The sequence below is a fragment of the Paramisgurnus dabryanus genome, chromosome 22 (assembly GCF_030506205.2).
Source record: "Paramisgurnus dabryanus chromosome 22, PD_genome_1.1, whole genome shotgun sequence".
Taxonomy (NCBI): Eukaryota; Metazoa; Chordata; class Actinopteri; order Cypriniformes; family Cobitidae; genus Paramisgurnus; species Paramisgurnus dabryanus.
Genome location: NC_133358.1, coordinates 3,406,736 through 3,423,599, shown reverse-complemented (window position 1 = coordinate 3,423,599; position 16,864 = coordinate 3,406,736). Strand labels below are relative to the sequence as shown.

At 39.1% G+C, this 16,864-nt stretch overlaps 1 protein-coding gene across 1 annotated transcript in view; it reads right to left on the bottom strand.

The window, feature by feature from the left end:
* gnal (guanine nucleotide binding protein (G protein), alpha activating activity polypeptide, olfactory type) overlaps positions 1-16,864 on the bottom strand; it is a 226,839-nt gene that overhangs the window by 123,917 nt on the left and 86,058 nt on the right. The window contains exon 5 of the mRNA XM_065287999.2: positions 8,143-8,240. Coding sequence (XP_065144071.1) covers positions 8,143-8,240 — 98 coding nt within the window. The remainder of the gene's footprint in view (positions 1-8,142; positions 8,241-16,864) is intronic.

Below are 16,864 nucleotides of genomic sequence, written 5' to 3'. Positions count from 1 at the left end.
TAAGGCATGTTTGTTTAAACTAATTATATTTCCTAATTAAACTAAGGTCTAGTCCTGGCATAAGATAATCTGTGTCCAGGAATCCACCCCAAAGACTATTAAAATAGTGACTAAACATGACCCAATAACCTTGTGTTTAATCCAACCAAGCTGTTACTTTAACTACTAAGTTACTAAAATCTTGATTTATAAACACGACATCGCAGACAATTCGGCGCAAATTAAAAAATTGCCATTACACAGAGTTACTACAGAAGGCATGCGCGGGCATAGGAGAGAGAGAGAGCTCGCGCACAAGCACATAGAGAACCAGTGTGTGTGGGAAAACACTGGTAACCTTTCATGATAAACTCGAATCAGTCGTCTTCTCTGCCAGTAACATCTGACGTTTACGTGAAAATGCAAGTACACAGAGGAATCCGCATTGGAAAACACAGCCAACTTATAATTCTTTCACTCAGTGTCATGTATGAGAGGCGCTGTCTAGGGGCTTCACGCAGAGAAAGAGAGAGAGCGGGCGTGCACAAAAGAGGCACCACCGAGCGCTCACAACAATAAATGAAGCCGTTTTAAATGAAAATAAAAATGTAAATGTTGCGGCCATTGTTGATTTTGTTGCGCACACAAACAAATCAATGTATGGATAACACTGCCAGGAGCAGAAGCCGCCATTATGAGAAATGAATGTAAACAGTGACGCGTCGACGCATTTTACGCATGTCGACGTATTTTACAGTTTTTGCCAATTGCTTACACATGTTTTCAAAACTAAGTCTCCTTTTTTCAAAACTCTACACACAATTCTGAAAACTGCACACACAAAATGCAAAATAGCACATATCTCCTTCAAAATGCAACACTGCATTCAAAATGCCACAAACACGTGTCAAAATGAAGCATTTGCATCAAATGGCAAACACTTCTTTCATAATAATACATTTTTGGATATACCATCTAAACACTGCTGTTCTAAATCTAAAGCTCTTTGGTCTTTCATAGGCTTATATCTACATTTCAATACAATGTTCTACAGTGAAAGTAATCTGCCGAGAGGGGTAAAAAGTACACCGGAGACGCCAATGCAATGTAGAAACAGAAAATATTTATTAGTCCAAATATTACTGTTGTATACATTAGCATACAACAAAACTATAAACATGTGAACCAAAAGTATATTCTTTACAGTAGAATACAGTAAATTGTGTGTGGGGTCCTGTTCCAGGAATTGGCAGGGGGGGGTGCAGATTGACAAAACAGTGACCTTTGACCTATTTATAGGCCTATCTATACTACTGTAAAGTAAAGCAGTGATTGGTTAGTGATCAGTAAAGCATTTAGTGTTTGCACATGTGAGGAGTGTGTCTGTGTGACCTGGTGAATGAGTGTAGCATTTTGATTGGTTGTGTTTGGAAAAGGAAAGCAAGTGACTTCCTTATAGATCTTTGTGTTTTAGGTAGAGAATTGTGTGTAGTGTTTTGAAAAAAGTGTTTTATGCAATTGAAAACTGAGTCAAAGGCTGAGAAATAGCTTATGGTTTTGAAGATTTGGCATGTAGTTTTGCACTTTGAGTGAGAGGTTTTGAAAATTGTGTGACATGAAAAGATTTTGTGTGTAACCAATCGTAAAAAACTGTAATAGTCGACGTAATCGATGACGTTGATGCGTCGTTGCAGCACTAGTCTGCAATCAAAGACACACATCGTTGTCTGCGTGCTCTGGTGGTGTGGAGGAAACCTTTCATAAGGCCTGTTTTGGGTCCAGCTCCTGCTAGTAGCCCCGTTCTGGCCGGCCCGACTATGGTTCTCGAACCTCATATACCTTCTGAGCCCCCCGTAGACATTCTATCTTAGGCAGGGGGTGCAGTCTGTCACCCCTGCCCAGAGATGTGGAAACTGTGGGTCTGGCCTCTGAGAGGTCCAGGCTATAGACTCATGTCTCCCAGCCGAAATTGTGGAGACCATTTTAAACTTTAGAGCTCCTTTCACAAGAAAATGATATTCCCTTCAGTGAGAAATTTTCACCTCTTGGTGCTTAGCTTATTTGACAGACCCAGTAACTGCCCCTTCGACATGGTGCTGATGTTTTTGCAGGAGTGTTTCTCTGATGGATTAACTCCTTCCACCCTTAAGGTTTATGTGTCTGCAGTTTCTGCATACCATACTCCTGTGCAAGGCTCAACAGTGGGTAGACACCTATTAGTGGCCTATTAGTTCACCCAGGAGAAGTCTCCCGGTGACCAAGTCGACTCTGAGAACATGGAGAGTTGATGTCATCTCACTTGCTTATAAACATCAGGGTATACCCTCACCCCTTGCTGTGAGGGCCCACTCTACGCAAGGTTTGGCTGCCTCTATGGCCTTAGGGTCAGGGGCTTAACTCCAGGACGTGTGTGATGCGGCCAGTTGGTCTTTACCACTCACCTTTGTCAGATTTTATAATCTAGACCTCTCCTTAGGGTCCCAGGTTCTTTTGCCTTGACTGTATTCAGTTCATACACGATACAGGCATTTGGTAGTATGGGAGTATGGGCATCTCATTCCCCAAAGCGTTGCTATGGTGATGCAGCACGAGTTGCTCGAAAGGGAACGTCTCAGGTTTGTATGTAACCCTGGTTCCCTGAAAAGGGAACGAGACGCTGCGTCACCATGCCATACTCCTTGCATCCCTGTAGGCACTTGCGTCGGCACTTGGTAGCGAGTGTGTTTGTATGGGATGCCTTCCTATACCCCTGGTCCGCACGGCATCCAGCCTATTTATCCATTTATCTCATCATTGCTTATGTTTTACACGTGTTTCAGATCAGTCATGCCGAGGCGTTTGCCGAAAGCGTTGCTATGGCTATGCAGCGTCTCGTTCCCTTCTCAGGAAACCAGGGTTACATACGTAACCTGAGACGTTTTTACATATTTTTGCAGCAAATTCCCAACTCCCCAATTCCCAACAAGATCCAGTAATTTTTTTGGGAAAAAATTTTTTATGACGTGTTCCTTGGCCTTATTTCAGAAACATATTATTTTAGCACAGTTTATGCTGAATACAATGTTATGTGATATTAGCCATTAATATGTTTAAAGCAACTAAAACAAGACCAAATGTTAAAGCATGTCAGAACCTCTGCCAGTGTCCCAAAATGGTCGGACCCCAGAGGGTTAAATGTGATTTTCTCAATATTTAGATTTTTGGCACTCTCAAGTTCTCAGCCAAATATTGTCCCATCCTAACAAAACCATATATCAATGGATATCTTAGTGATATGTGTTGGGTTCCTGCTATGAAAATACTAATACTTTTATCAAATGTTTACAAAAGCAGGAACTCAGTGTACCTATATTTTTCTCTATTTCTGTTTTAGTACATAATAGAAAGCCTAAGGCTGTATCAAACCGTGTGGCAAATCAATCTAATCTACTGCCTGTGACATATCAAACTAAGATCTAGCGAAAAAAATTGTACTGTTAAGTTAGTACTTTTAAATATCTGTTCAATTAAAAACAAATCACTTCTAGTCAGCGACTTTATAGCCACAAACAACCTGGATTTTATGTTTCAAAATGAAACATGGCTAGAAGAAAGCTACAGTGCAAAGGACCTTAATGAAACAGCCCCTCCTAACTTTCCTTTTATGAGTGTCTGCAGAACTGCTAGGAGAGGTGGAGGTGTAGCTGCTCTTTTTAAAGATGTCTATCAATGTAAGCAAGTATCATTTGGGAGTTACCCGTCTTTTGAATATCTAGGTATTGTGTTGAAAGGTACTCCACGCATTCTACTGATCATTATTTACAGGCCCCCAAAATACTCTCCAGCATTTGTTGAGTACTTTACAGAACTGTTATCAACGATTTCCTCAGAGTTTGACTGTTTTGCTATTGCCGGAGATTTTAACATTCACATAGATAAGCCAGAAAGCATTATGGCAAAAGATGTCACAGCTGTTTTAAATACTTTTGATCTGACTCAACATGTACATGGACCCACACACAATCGTGGACACACTCTAGATTTAATTATCAGTAAGGGTGTAAACATTTCATCAATTATTATTAAGGATGTAGCACTGTCTGACCATTTCTGTATTTTCTTTGATATATTGATCTCTCCTAGTACTGAAACTAGATCTGTGTCTGTCAAAAAGAGATGCTTTAATGAGAACACCAGTGTGCTGTTAATGAAGGCTATATCTTTAACACCAAGCATATCTGCAGACTCTGTTGATTTTCTCCTTGATTAATTCGAAAGTTAAGAGTGCAATCGATGATATTGCTCCTGTGAAAGTCAGGAAGAAGAATGGCAGGCAAAAATCACCTTGGAGAAACTCAACAGAGGTGCAGAATATGAAGAGACAATGCAGAAAAGCTGAGCGCATGTGGCGGAAGACAAAACTTGTAATTCACTACAATATCTATAAAGACAGCCTTCATGCTTTCAGTGTGGAACTAGGCAAAGCTAGACAGACTTTCTTTTCAAATATTATAAACAACATCATAAATAACACACACACTCTTTTTGCTACTATAGAGAGACTAACACCCCCCCCTCCAAGTCACATTCCAAGTGAAATGCTGTCAGACTGCAAATGCAGTGAGTTTGCTTACTTCTTCTCTGAGAAAATCAATAATATCAGAAAGGTGATCAGCACATCCTTGAGCTGTGCCGGGGTCAGACAAATCAGACCACAACATCAGAAATTAGTTACGATGTCTGATTTCGAAGCAGTTGATGGTAAAATTTTGGAAGAAACAGTACAGCATCTTAAAACATCAACATGCGCCCTTGACACACTCCCCACATCTTTTTTCAAAAGTGTCTTTAACTGTTTAGAAGCAGATCTCCTAGAAGTGGTAAATTCATCCCTTATCTCTGGGACTTTTCCAAAGTCCCTTAAAACTGCAGTTGTTAAGCCCCTCCTGAAAAAGAGCAACTTGGATAACACTGTGTTGAGCAACTACAGACCAATCTCAAATCTTCCTTTCATAGGCAAGATCATTGAAAAAGTTGTTTTCAATCAGCTGAACAAATTCTTAATTTCTAATGGTTACTTTGACATTTTTCAATCTGGTTTCAGACCACACCACAGTACAGAGACAGCACTCATAAAGATAATAAATGATATTCGCCTCAATACAGACACAGGCAAACTATCAGTGCTGGTGCTACTCGACCTCAGTGCTGCTTTTGACACTGTCGATCACAACATACTTCTTGACAGGCTGGAAAACTGGGTCGGGCTTTCTGGGGTGGTCCTGAAATGGTTCAGGTCATACTTAGAAGGGAGAGGTTATTATGTAAGTATAGGTGGCCATAAATCTGAGTGGACATCCATGATATGTGGAGTCCCGCAAGGCTCAATTCTTGCGCCACTCCTGTTCAACCTGTATATGCTCCCACTGAGCCAAATAATGAGAGAGAACCAAATTGCCTACCACAGTTATGCAGACGACACTCAGATCTACTTAGCTCTATCCCCTAACGACTACAGCCCCATTGACTCCCTGTGCAAATGCATTGATGAAGTTAACAGTTGGATGTGCCAAAACTTTCTTCAGTTAAACAAAGAGAAAACTGAAGTAATTGCGTTTGGAAACAAAGATGAAGTTCTCAAGGTGAATGCATACCTTGACGCTAGAGGTCAAACAACTAAAAATCAAGTCAGGAATCTTGGTGTGATTCTGGAATCTGATCTTAGTTTCAGTAGTCATGTCAAAGCAATAACTAAATCAGCATATTATCATCTCAAAAATATCTCAAGAATTAGATGCTTTGTTTCCAGACAAGACTTAGAGAAACTTGTGCATGCTTTCATCACCAGCAGGGTGGATTATTGTAATGGCCTCCTCACTGGCCTTCCCAAAAAGACCATTAGACAGCTCCAGCTCATTCAGAACGCTGCTGCCAGGATTCTGAGCAGAACCAGAAAATACGAACATATCACACCAGTCCTCAGGTCGCTACACTGGCTACCAATTACATTTAGGATTGATTTTAAAGTATTATTAATGGTATATAAATCACTCAGTGGACTAGGACCTCATTACATTACTGATATGCTCAATGAATATAAACCCAACAGATCACTCAAATCATTAGGATCACATCAGCTAGAAATACCAAGGGTTCACTCAAAGCAAGGAGAGTCAGCTTTTAGCTATTATGCCAGTCGCAGCTGGAACCAGCTTCCAGAAGAGATCAGATGTGCTCCCCAACAGTATAGTCACATTCAAATCCAGACTCAAAACACATTTGTTTAGCTATGCATTTACTGAATAAGCACTATGCTGCATCCGAACTGATTGCACTATATTTTATATGCACTATTTTAATTTCTTTTTATTTCTCTTGATATTATTCTTATATTAACGGTAATTTTTATTAAAATCACATTTATTTTCTTTTAATTTATATTTTAAATTCATGTATCTTTGATTTTTTTGTTTTCTAATTTCTATGAAAAACACTTTGAATGGCCTCTGTGTATGAAATGTGCTATACAAATAAACTTGCCTTGCCTTGCCTGCCCTACAGGCATTTGGTAGTATGGGAGTATGGGCATCTCATTCTCTAAAGCGTTGCTATGGTGACGCAGCACGTAAAAAAAAATTACCAAAAAAAAGTACTGGATCTTGTTGGGAATTGGGGAGTTGGGAATTTGCTACAAAAATATGTAAAAACGTCTCAGGTTATGTATGTAACCCTGGTTCCCTGAGAAGGGAACAAGATGCTGCGTCACCATGCCATACTCCTTGCATCCCTGTAGGCACTTGCGTCGGCACTTGGTAGCGAGTGTGTTTGTATGGGATGCCTTCCTATACCCCTGGTCCGCACAGCATCCAGCCTATTTATCCATTTATCTCATCATTGCTTATGTTTTACACGTGTTTCAGATCAGTCATGCCCAGGGGTTCGCCGAAAGCGTTGCTATGGCTATGCAGCGTCTCGTTCCCTTCTCAGGGAACCAGGGTTACATACGTAACCTGAGATGATTTTACATATTTTTGTAGCAAATTCCCAACTCCCCAATTCCCAACAAGATCCAGTAGTTTTTTTTTGGTAAATTTTTTTTTTTACGACGTGTTCCTTGGCCTTATTTCAGAAACATATTATTTTAGCACAGTTTGTGCTGAATACAATCTTATGTGATATTAGCCATTAATATGTTTAAAGCAACTAAAACAAGACCAAATGTTAGAGCATGTCAGAACCTCTGCCAGTGTCTGCGGGGGTTAAATGTGATTTTCTCAATATTTGGTTTTTTGGCACTCTCAAGTTCTCAGCCACATATTGTCCCATCCTAACAAAACCATATATCAATGGAATGATTATTTAATGAACTTTTGGAAGATGTATCTCAATTTTAAAACATTGACCCTTATTTTTGGTACAGGGTCACAAATGGTCTTTCATTGTTTCTAACAATGAAAATAAAGTTATATTTGTTATATAAGTTATATATTCTGTTCCAAGTCAAGAGTAAAAAAAAATACAGTACATGAAAAATACACATGTAACCCTTAATCCCTGACAAGGGAACAAGATGCCCTACAGCATGACGCCCTCTGAGTATGTATATCAAACGAGACCACTGGTTGGGCATGACGTCATATGCGCTCTGACGGTTAAAAGAGAGACCCATCCAGAGGCCTCAGTCTCCGAGTGCCACACTCGGTAGGTATAACAGATATAACTGCCACATAAACCTTAAGTCCAATTTATAGTCGTGTGTAGCCTCTGTGTAGCCCGACATGCACCTCAACAAATTTTTAACAGCACGTCAGTTCTTCACGGACCGCAATCGCTGTGATTGGTCCACTAGAACCCTTCCCGTCAGGTTAAAAAACTGTGTCATTGGTATTTTCTTTTGCGATGGTGAGAACAAAGATGGGCCAAGTTGAGGAGTGATTTAGCTGAAAATGCAACAAAAGTCGCTGTTTATTTTGTTCCATTACCGCTGTTCTTTACCAAAAATTGTCCTTCAGTTAAAAAATAAAATAAAGCAAGTTTTAACTAAAAATAAATTATGCTAGAACTACACATTCAGGGCCATGTTCGCAAGCAACAAACTGGAAACAACTGGTGTGAAGGTGATTAAATGTATTTATGGAGTACTGGATTTTATAGAGGTAAAACCCAGATATCCCAGATACTCACTATTGTGCACAGTCAATAAGTTGGTACTCATTTGAGCGCTCAAAACAGGCCTTCACCCCCTCGTCATCCCACAGATGCTTTGCATGCTCAAAAAACTCCTGTAAACAAAACACAACACAAATGCATGTTATACAAATGAGAGAATACAAAACTGTAATGTTTACTCAACCTACAGTACAGTACTGATTCCAATTCCAGCTTGGGCTGTGACGGTGGCAGTATTTTCATACTTAGGGGTGGGCGATAAACCGGTAGACGAAATTAACCGGTAGAAATTTGTCAACCGGTAGAGATTTTGGACTATCGTTTCTATCGAGGTTACGTGCCCACGTCACGCTCCTGTGCGTGTGGTCGCGAAAACGTAACGTTTGTACACGTATTTAAGCACTGCAGTTTTAAAACAAGTTATTTTAAGCTATTGAAACACAGACAACAGATCTGTATGCGTGCGTTCTTTCTGTGTGTCAGGAGCGGACAAGTCGCGCAACCGCTGCTCTTTCTGTCTGTGAGGAGCGCGCAAGTCGCGCGACCTCTGCTTATTAAGCTCGTGAGCATTTTTCCCGCTTTATTGGCCTTAAATACACATATGTGTCAAAATTCCCGTCTTTGCAAGCATCATCATAAACACGACCAGTAAGGTCTTAAGAGAAAGTAAACAGCTAAAAGAGAAAGCGCATGTGTAACAGTGTATTGGATCCGGACTTTGGTCTTTAAGGGGAAGTTACCTAATTTTGCTCCTGTCTGTCACTCGTGTTAATCAAACAGCATTGAGAAAAAAATCTCTCACTGCTCCTGATTAAATCACTTTTCTACCTTAAATAAAAATATATATAGGCCTATACATACATGCATAATTATTTATTATCATTCTTATTGACTGTGTATCTTCAGAGAGCTTGAGTTTTGTTTGTTTTTATCTTCTTTCTATGCTTGTATATGTTTTTTGTGAGAATTATGAACATTTCTATGGTATTAAAGATTTAAACCTTATTAAAACATAAAAAACTCTACCGTGTTACATATCGTTATCATGATATAAAATTAATCCTATCGTGATAGAAGATTTTGGTCATATCGCCCACCCCTATTCATACTAATACAGAAGTTAAGTAATGCACCATTTCACTGTGGTGGTGCGGTGGTTATAGAATGTGTGTGTTTGAGTGAGTGAATATGGGTGGCGTGCACACGTGCATGCACGCATTGATGCATATAGGCTAATATATAATGCATACATATATTTTAAAATATAAAACTTAAAATCTAAATCTAAAATATTTTTCCTCCAGTCAAGTAATCAAGTTATGCTTGGGTTACAAAGGCAGACGTTAAGTTTTCCATGTGGTTTAACTGTACACGCAAAATGTGAAGCAATTCCATCTGTGAAACAACACACGGTTTAAGTGAGGAACCTTATTGAGGTTATAATGTTTTAGCCGCATTGAAAACGTGTTCTTATGATGTACTGGTAGTGCAGATTGATACTTTTTCTCAACCTTGTCTGATTGTTCCACCCCCAAGCCAGCGAGTCACTGATTTTAGTTGCCTCCCCTTGCAAATAGCGCACTAACTCTGGTCTGCTGGGCGTGAAGCCATCTCGCTGGGTGACCGAAAATTTTTGTCTTGCTCTTTTGGGCCATTTTCGGTTTTCGGCCGAAAGACATTTATCATCGAAATAATACGGACGAAATGTTGTGATGACGCAAACAGAAACCACGACCTGCACGTGCTTGTCTGAAGCACCATGTATGCGGTGTGGATGTATTTAACCACAAAAAGGCGCTAAAATGAGCAACTTTCTTTATGCACAGAGACACATGCAGTTGAATGTGTTCGATCCAGACGTGATCATCACAGTATGCTCTTCAAAGATCAGAGCTCTTGGTGTGTAAACTTAAGAGAGAGTCGCGCAAATGTGTCTCATACATTAACATACATTTGCCAAATAAAGCAATGAAAAACAACGTAAAATTTTATGCTGCACTGTTTGGGATTCGTCCTCGGTCTCTGTGTGCGCACGTGTTTAAGTGTCCTCAATAATGCACACAGTGAGACGCAAACAAGTGAACATAAAATCGTTCTATTATTGACAGGACACATATAAAAAAAAATATCTCCACAGTATTCTTTTTCTAATAAAAACATTTGTTTATGTCTTAAGTGTATGTATAGATTACAGTCAGAAACCAGTCTCTGCTTATTTGGTCTTAAAGCAACACTATGTAGTTTCCATGTAAAAATGAATTACAGCTCCCCCATGTGGTTGAAAAGCGCAACAGTGCCTGGTATCAGACACTCTTCTGCAGGCAGGGGGAGGGGCGGGGCTGTGTTTCCTACCCTCTACTGCCACTTTCAGAGTGTGCTTGTAGCAGCTAGGAGGCTGCTCAGGTTGCAGCAACAGTACAATTTGTCCAGTTGAAAGTTGTTCTATCACTGAAATAATTTTAGAGACATTATTTAAAGGTAAAAAAAACTACATAGTGTTGCTTTAAAGAGACAGTAACCTTATTTAACCTACTAAAGTCTGTGTCATTAATGTTAATCAAACAACCCAGGCCAAGACAAAGAGAAAATCTCTTCTGCAGCTCTAAAAATAATAATAATCTATTTAATTTATACAAAGACAGTGTTATGACTTATTTAATTCGATTTCTGTACCTAATGCTAATGTTAGCCCTTATTCATGTGCAAATTTCTTGTTTTTTATAAATGTTTGCAATTTCTTTATTTGCTATTTTCCCCACCCCCTTTTTGCTGATCTGAAAAATAATCCAATCCGTGCCTCAAAAACTGCAATGTGATCCGAACCGTGAGTTTTGTGATCCGTCACACACCTCTAGTAAAGTTAGTACACAGTGATACAGCCATAAATGCATTTGTAATAATAATTAGCATAATAATTTATTTCGGTGTTTTGGTTTTTCGGCCTTGGTTTCCTCTTTTTCAGTTTTCGGTTTAGGCCAAGAATTTTCATTTCGGTGCATCCCTATTAGATATCACATCTGATTCTGATGTTCAGTAAAGCTCCATTCTCATAATGATTGATTTTGATGTTATTGTGAGCATTTGTTCTGATAAACTCTCGTCTCCATTATTCATATGAAAAACAACATGAACATGATTATTCATAAGACTATCCATAAGACTCTTTCATTATTTTTTCACTCACTGTTTAACTTTAATCTCTTTCTCTATTAGACTTAAACTGTCTCAAAGAAACAGCAATGAATAATAAATATACCCCAGTTGGTAAAACCCAGCTAAAGTGATTAGTTTGTGATGAAATGCTTTCTAAATAAACTCATCTTACATAACATAAAGAAACATTCTGTGAAAATATAATTTTGACATATTTAATAGCAACTGAGTGAGGCCATGTCAAAGTTTGAAATCATTGATTGAAATAAAAATGTGATACTCCTAATCTTACAAATAGATCAAAAGACTTTTGCCAGCATTTCACAGACAGGGTCAAAAATGTTAAACACATAAGAAATTAATTTGAAATGAATAAAGGTAAGGTCTATGTTATATATTACTGACAGACAGAATATTTTAAATATGCATGTATCTATTTATACATTTCTTAAGAAAAAATGTTTTAATCTCTAGAGCAAGTGCAGATAAGGGGGTTTGGGGTTCTAGGAAACAGGTTTGTTATTCACACCTCTTCCTCTGAGAATACAGAGAGATATACAGTAATTAGGCCCCCGGTGAGGCCCATCATATTATCACCACAATACAGCAAAACAAACAGATACAGAGATGCAAAACAAATGCATTATGGCTCATGAACAACACTAAATGTTCTCCAAGACATCTCACAAATGTTATGCTTTCAAAATAATTATTTGCCAACAATCCTGCCAAAACCTTATAGCACAAATCAGACATACTTGGGCAACAGGTTCCATGATATGGAAATCTGGCATGATAAATATAAGTTATGAAAATATAAATATAATAATGTGTAGTTAAATGATACACAAATTATTAATTCAATAACATTTCTTTTATGTTAAATAATAAAATTGGAGCTCACAAACTCTTTGATTACAAACATTCCTCAAAATATCTTCCTTCGTGTTCATCAGAACAAAGAAATTTATATAGATTTGTAACAGCATGAGAGTGAGTAAATGATGACAGAATTTTTATTTTTGTGTGAACAATCCCTTTAGGTTTTAACAAACTCAAAATAAGGTTGTGTGTTTAACGAACCAACTTTACTCATAGTGCACTGGTCAGCCAGGCACTTTTATGTAGCCTGCAATGTATATATATATATATTGCGTTTGTGTTAGGATTTTGCAATACAACCAAAGTCCAATAGATATTGCTATGACTACTGCTGCACTGATATGAATTAGTGAAAAATGAGTGGGCCAACAAAATGTCATATGTTTAACACAGAATGGACAGGAAAATTCTTAACCAGCTAGTTCAAAACGCTGCTGCAAGAGTGCTTACTCGAACTAATGAGTATGAACACATAAGCCCACTGTTGGCATCTTTACACTGAGTAGTTAAATATTGCATACATTTTAAAATATTACTAATCACCTATAAAGCCTTAAATGGCCTAGCACCTTTGTATCTTGGAGAATTATTATCAGAATACAATCCATCACGTACAATACAGTCGCAAAATTCTGGTCTCTAAATTATTCATAGAATATCAAAAGTGTCTAAAGGTGGTAGATCCTTTTCCTAGAACGCCTGCATTGTGTTAAGTGGATGGCAAGCCATGGAAAGACAGTTCTGAATAAATGGTTAAGTTGATTTCAGCTCTTTAGTGTTTCATTTTTATTTGCTTATAGACAAAGATAAATTCCGACATATCTGCAATGCCTTTGATTATTTTATCAACTTCTCTGACGGCATACACACACACACACAAACACACACACACGCACACACACAAGGGGCCCTATTTTAACGATCTGAAACGCAAGTGCGAAGCGCAAAGCGCAAGTGACTTTGTGGGCGGATCTTGGGCGCTGTTGCTATTTTCCCGGCGGGAGAAATAACTCTTGCGCCAGGCGCAAATCAATAAGGGGTTGGTCTGAAGTAGGTTCATTATTCATAGGTGTGGTTTGGGCGTAACGTCAAATAAACCAATCAGAACGCTATCCAACATTCCCTTTAAACGCAAGGGTGCAAGTTCCATGGCGGGTTGCTATTATTATGACGGATTTACCAGGCGCACGCCATAGGTTCACAGCCGAGGAGACAGACGTTCTTGTAAGAGCAGTCAAAGACAGAGAAGTTGTTTTGTATGGGGATAGGAGAAACCCGCCCAAATCAGCGTAGGTTTAACAGGCGTGAGAAAAAATAGCCACAATTGTCTCATCAGCTGGCATCCCCATTGTTGCGCCAAGCGCTACAATGATGTCAGGAGATGGGGGAATCCCAAGCTTGCCAGCATAAATTGGGCACGCCGTGTAACGGGAGGTGGATCTGCCTCTACACAGGACCTGACGCCAGCAGAGGACATCGCTGTGTCCACCCTCACCGCTGAATAGGGATGGGTACCGAAACCCGGTATTAAACTGGCCCCGGGGCTTAGTATTACGAAATACGTCCTTAGAAGGTCGCAGCCTGCAAAAATTTTCGACTGCCTAGCTAGCTCATCTCTGGTGGTTGCCTCATCAACGTCAGGCATTATGCTAAAATCATGTTGAATCAACATTGTTCACGTCATTTAAAATAAATGTACAATCTCCCTAATTGGTTTGCTTACCTTACTTTGAAATTCTGTTGATTTCTTTTGGGAGAAATGTTGAACGTTATGCATTCAACATTTTTACTACTTCTTTTTAAAATCCCAAATAAAGAAAAATCAGCATGTAAACATTTATTTAGCCTAAATATCCTATTTAGAGCATTTTTTCTGCAGCTTTCACGCTGGTGCATTAACAAATATATGTATAATATTTAGAAATGATATCCAGAAATTAATTTGTAATAATGAAATGCAGACACATAATTAACTTAATCATGTGAACATAGGTTCGTGATCAAATGTTAACATTGGCCAAAGTACCGATAAGAATACCGTTAAAGCACCGGACCGTTAAGCAGTACCGGTAAGAGTAGTAATACCGTTAAAACCTTAACGATACCCATCCCTACCGCTGAAAGGGTTTGGGGGCTTTGAAATCAGACCCAAGAAACGCAAGCAAGGTCCAACCACTTACAAATCGAGTTCATATACATTAAAGGGGGGGTTTAATGGTATTTCAAGCATTCTGACTTATTAACACAGTTATAGAGTTGTTTCCTCATGCTAAACGTAGGCAAAGTGTCAAAAATGCAGTTGGGCGTGTTTCAGAGTATTTCTGTGCCGAATGCACTTCGCCAGGGTTCGTACAAGTTTCGGCTAATTTTTTTCGATTACGGTTCTAACTGACGTTTCAGGAGTTTTTGATACGTATCACTTCTTTATATGGGCTTCCGCCGGAAAACTTCCCCTGGAAAACCCCGCCCAGCCGTCAGTCAGCGGGAGACGCTAGAGCTTGCTAACAGCTTATCACGCCACTCAGCTTTGTTTAATTTCAAAAGTCAACAATGGCACAACAAGAAGTGTGTTTTTGGATGTAAGGAGAAGACATCCAGCCTTATGGAAACAATGGATATAGTTTATTATCCGGATTAGCAGCGGAGTTTTGCGTGTGTGTGTTTGATGCGGTGGATTTTCATGACGAGTTACACGCGGTAAGTAAGACTTCTGTCTTATGTTGGAAATAGGCGCGTGTATATTATATAAATGACACGAACATGTAGTGAATCATAAGTTAAAACAGTGTTGTATAGTGTTGCATGACTCGTACTCGCTCCTCCCGTGTTATAACTCCTCCTTCTTCATTTTTTCGTACGTTATCGGAAAGATTCGGTAAAGCTAATCTTTCTTTTATAAATCTGATTAAACTAAAGACTCTTCAGAGATATAAAGGATGTCATACTACTCCATAGGTACTCCAGATTAATATCAGAAATGCAGAAACAGCGTGTGTTACGTGAGCTTTAAGGTTTCTTATGAAAACATTTTAATTATTATTTACATAAAATAAACGTAATACAGCCACACAACAAACTTATGAAAATATTTTAATCGTTATTTGCATGATAATTTTTTAACGCAGCCACACAAAATAAATAAAACCACAATGCTCACCACTATGATCACCACTATGATTTCCCTTATGTCATGTGTTAATATTTTTTATTGTAACAATTTATGATTTGCAAAAATAATCTGTGTAGATTATAAGCAAAGTGTATGCGCATTGTGCACGCTATACATTATGGTCAAGCATGCGCCCTTAAAATAGCATAATGAACTACATGCAATGCGCCACTGACTTTAGACTACTTTTTTTGATGGCGCAATTGTTTTTTGAAACTGCAAAATAGCATCAGGGATGGTTTGCGCCGGAACACGCCTCCTTTTTTGCGCTGAACCGCCCAGGGAGCGCAAGTTCATTCCCTAGTTTGCCGACGTGCGTCTGTGGAGGGAAAAACCCGCCGTGCGCCGGTGCAAAATACGAATGATACATGTGTCACTGACAAAGTCATTTGCGCTGGGTGCAAGATAGGGTCCATGAAGTGCCTAATCATATGCATATTCCACATTTTATCATAAGTGTTTTAATGCAGTGACTTGCACTGGTCTTGGTCTTGACTAGGTCTCGGACTGTCTTGGCTTGGTCTCGACCCTTTAAAGTCTTAGTCTCGTCTCGGCCTGTCTTGGTCTTGGTCAAGACTTGGTCTCGGTTTAGGTGGTATTGACTACAACACTACTTTTCCTACTTAGCCCCTAAGCTATTGAATGATTTGCCATCTGATGTCCGAGAATCAGACACAGTCGATCACTTTAAGTCTTAACTTAAGACTTTTTTCTTTAACAAAGCATCCAACACTCAACAAAGAATTGTAATCATATAACTGTGGTATGTAACGTTACGTGTATGTAAGAGCAACCTCACAAGCACAATAGAAATAAACAAAGTTATTGATAAGGACTTATCAGCCGCAGTTTAGATTCTGATGCGTGCTTACGGTGTTGTATACGGTAATTTAGTCACGTCGAGTTTAAAGTTTTGGTTCTAATTTACGTATTGTCATTTTTGTGTATCATCTTTAGCACCCAGATAGCCTGACTACGTCAGACTTTGTACTTCCGCTAAATTTCATTACACTTCTGAACTAAGTCTGACATACCTCCCATTCTAACCGTTTTCCTCCGGCTTTAAGACCGACGGCCCAATCAACAAACAGAGGGTGGGCTGAGAGCCGTGACATAGACGCTAAGGGCCGAATGTAAGCTTGTACTTTACAGTGGACATGGAGGCATAGATAGCTATTTGCTCTGTTGATTTTTTACAGTTAATGGTGGAGAACGCGTGGTTAAACATTCTTTGTGACTTTCCTGATTAACCAGAAAATAAGGTAGGAAGATTCAATTTACATATGGTTAGGGCTGTACGGTGAAGAGTTTGAGAGGAGAGAGGGGCGTTCCTCCACTTAGACGTGAGTGGAAAGACACCATAAGGATAGTGTTCAACTATCTCTGGCCCGATTTACTTTACATAATCTGTAAAAGTCGTTCACAGCCATGTTCACTCCGGTATTTGCTCGATGGTATTGTTTTCACATCATACGTGTGTATTACAGTAGAAATTTTATGGGGCTGAGCACGTCATAACCAAACGTTATGTGA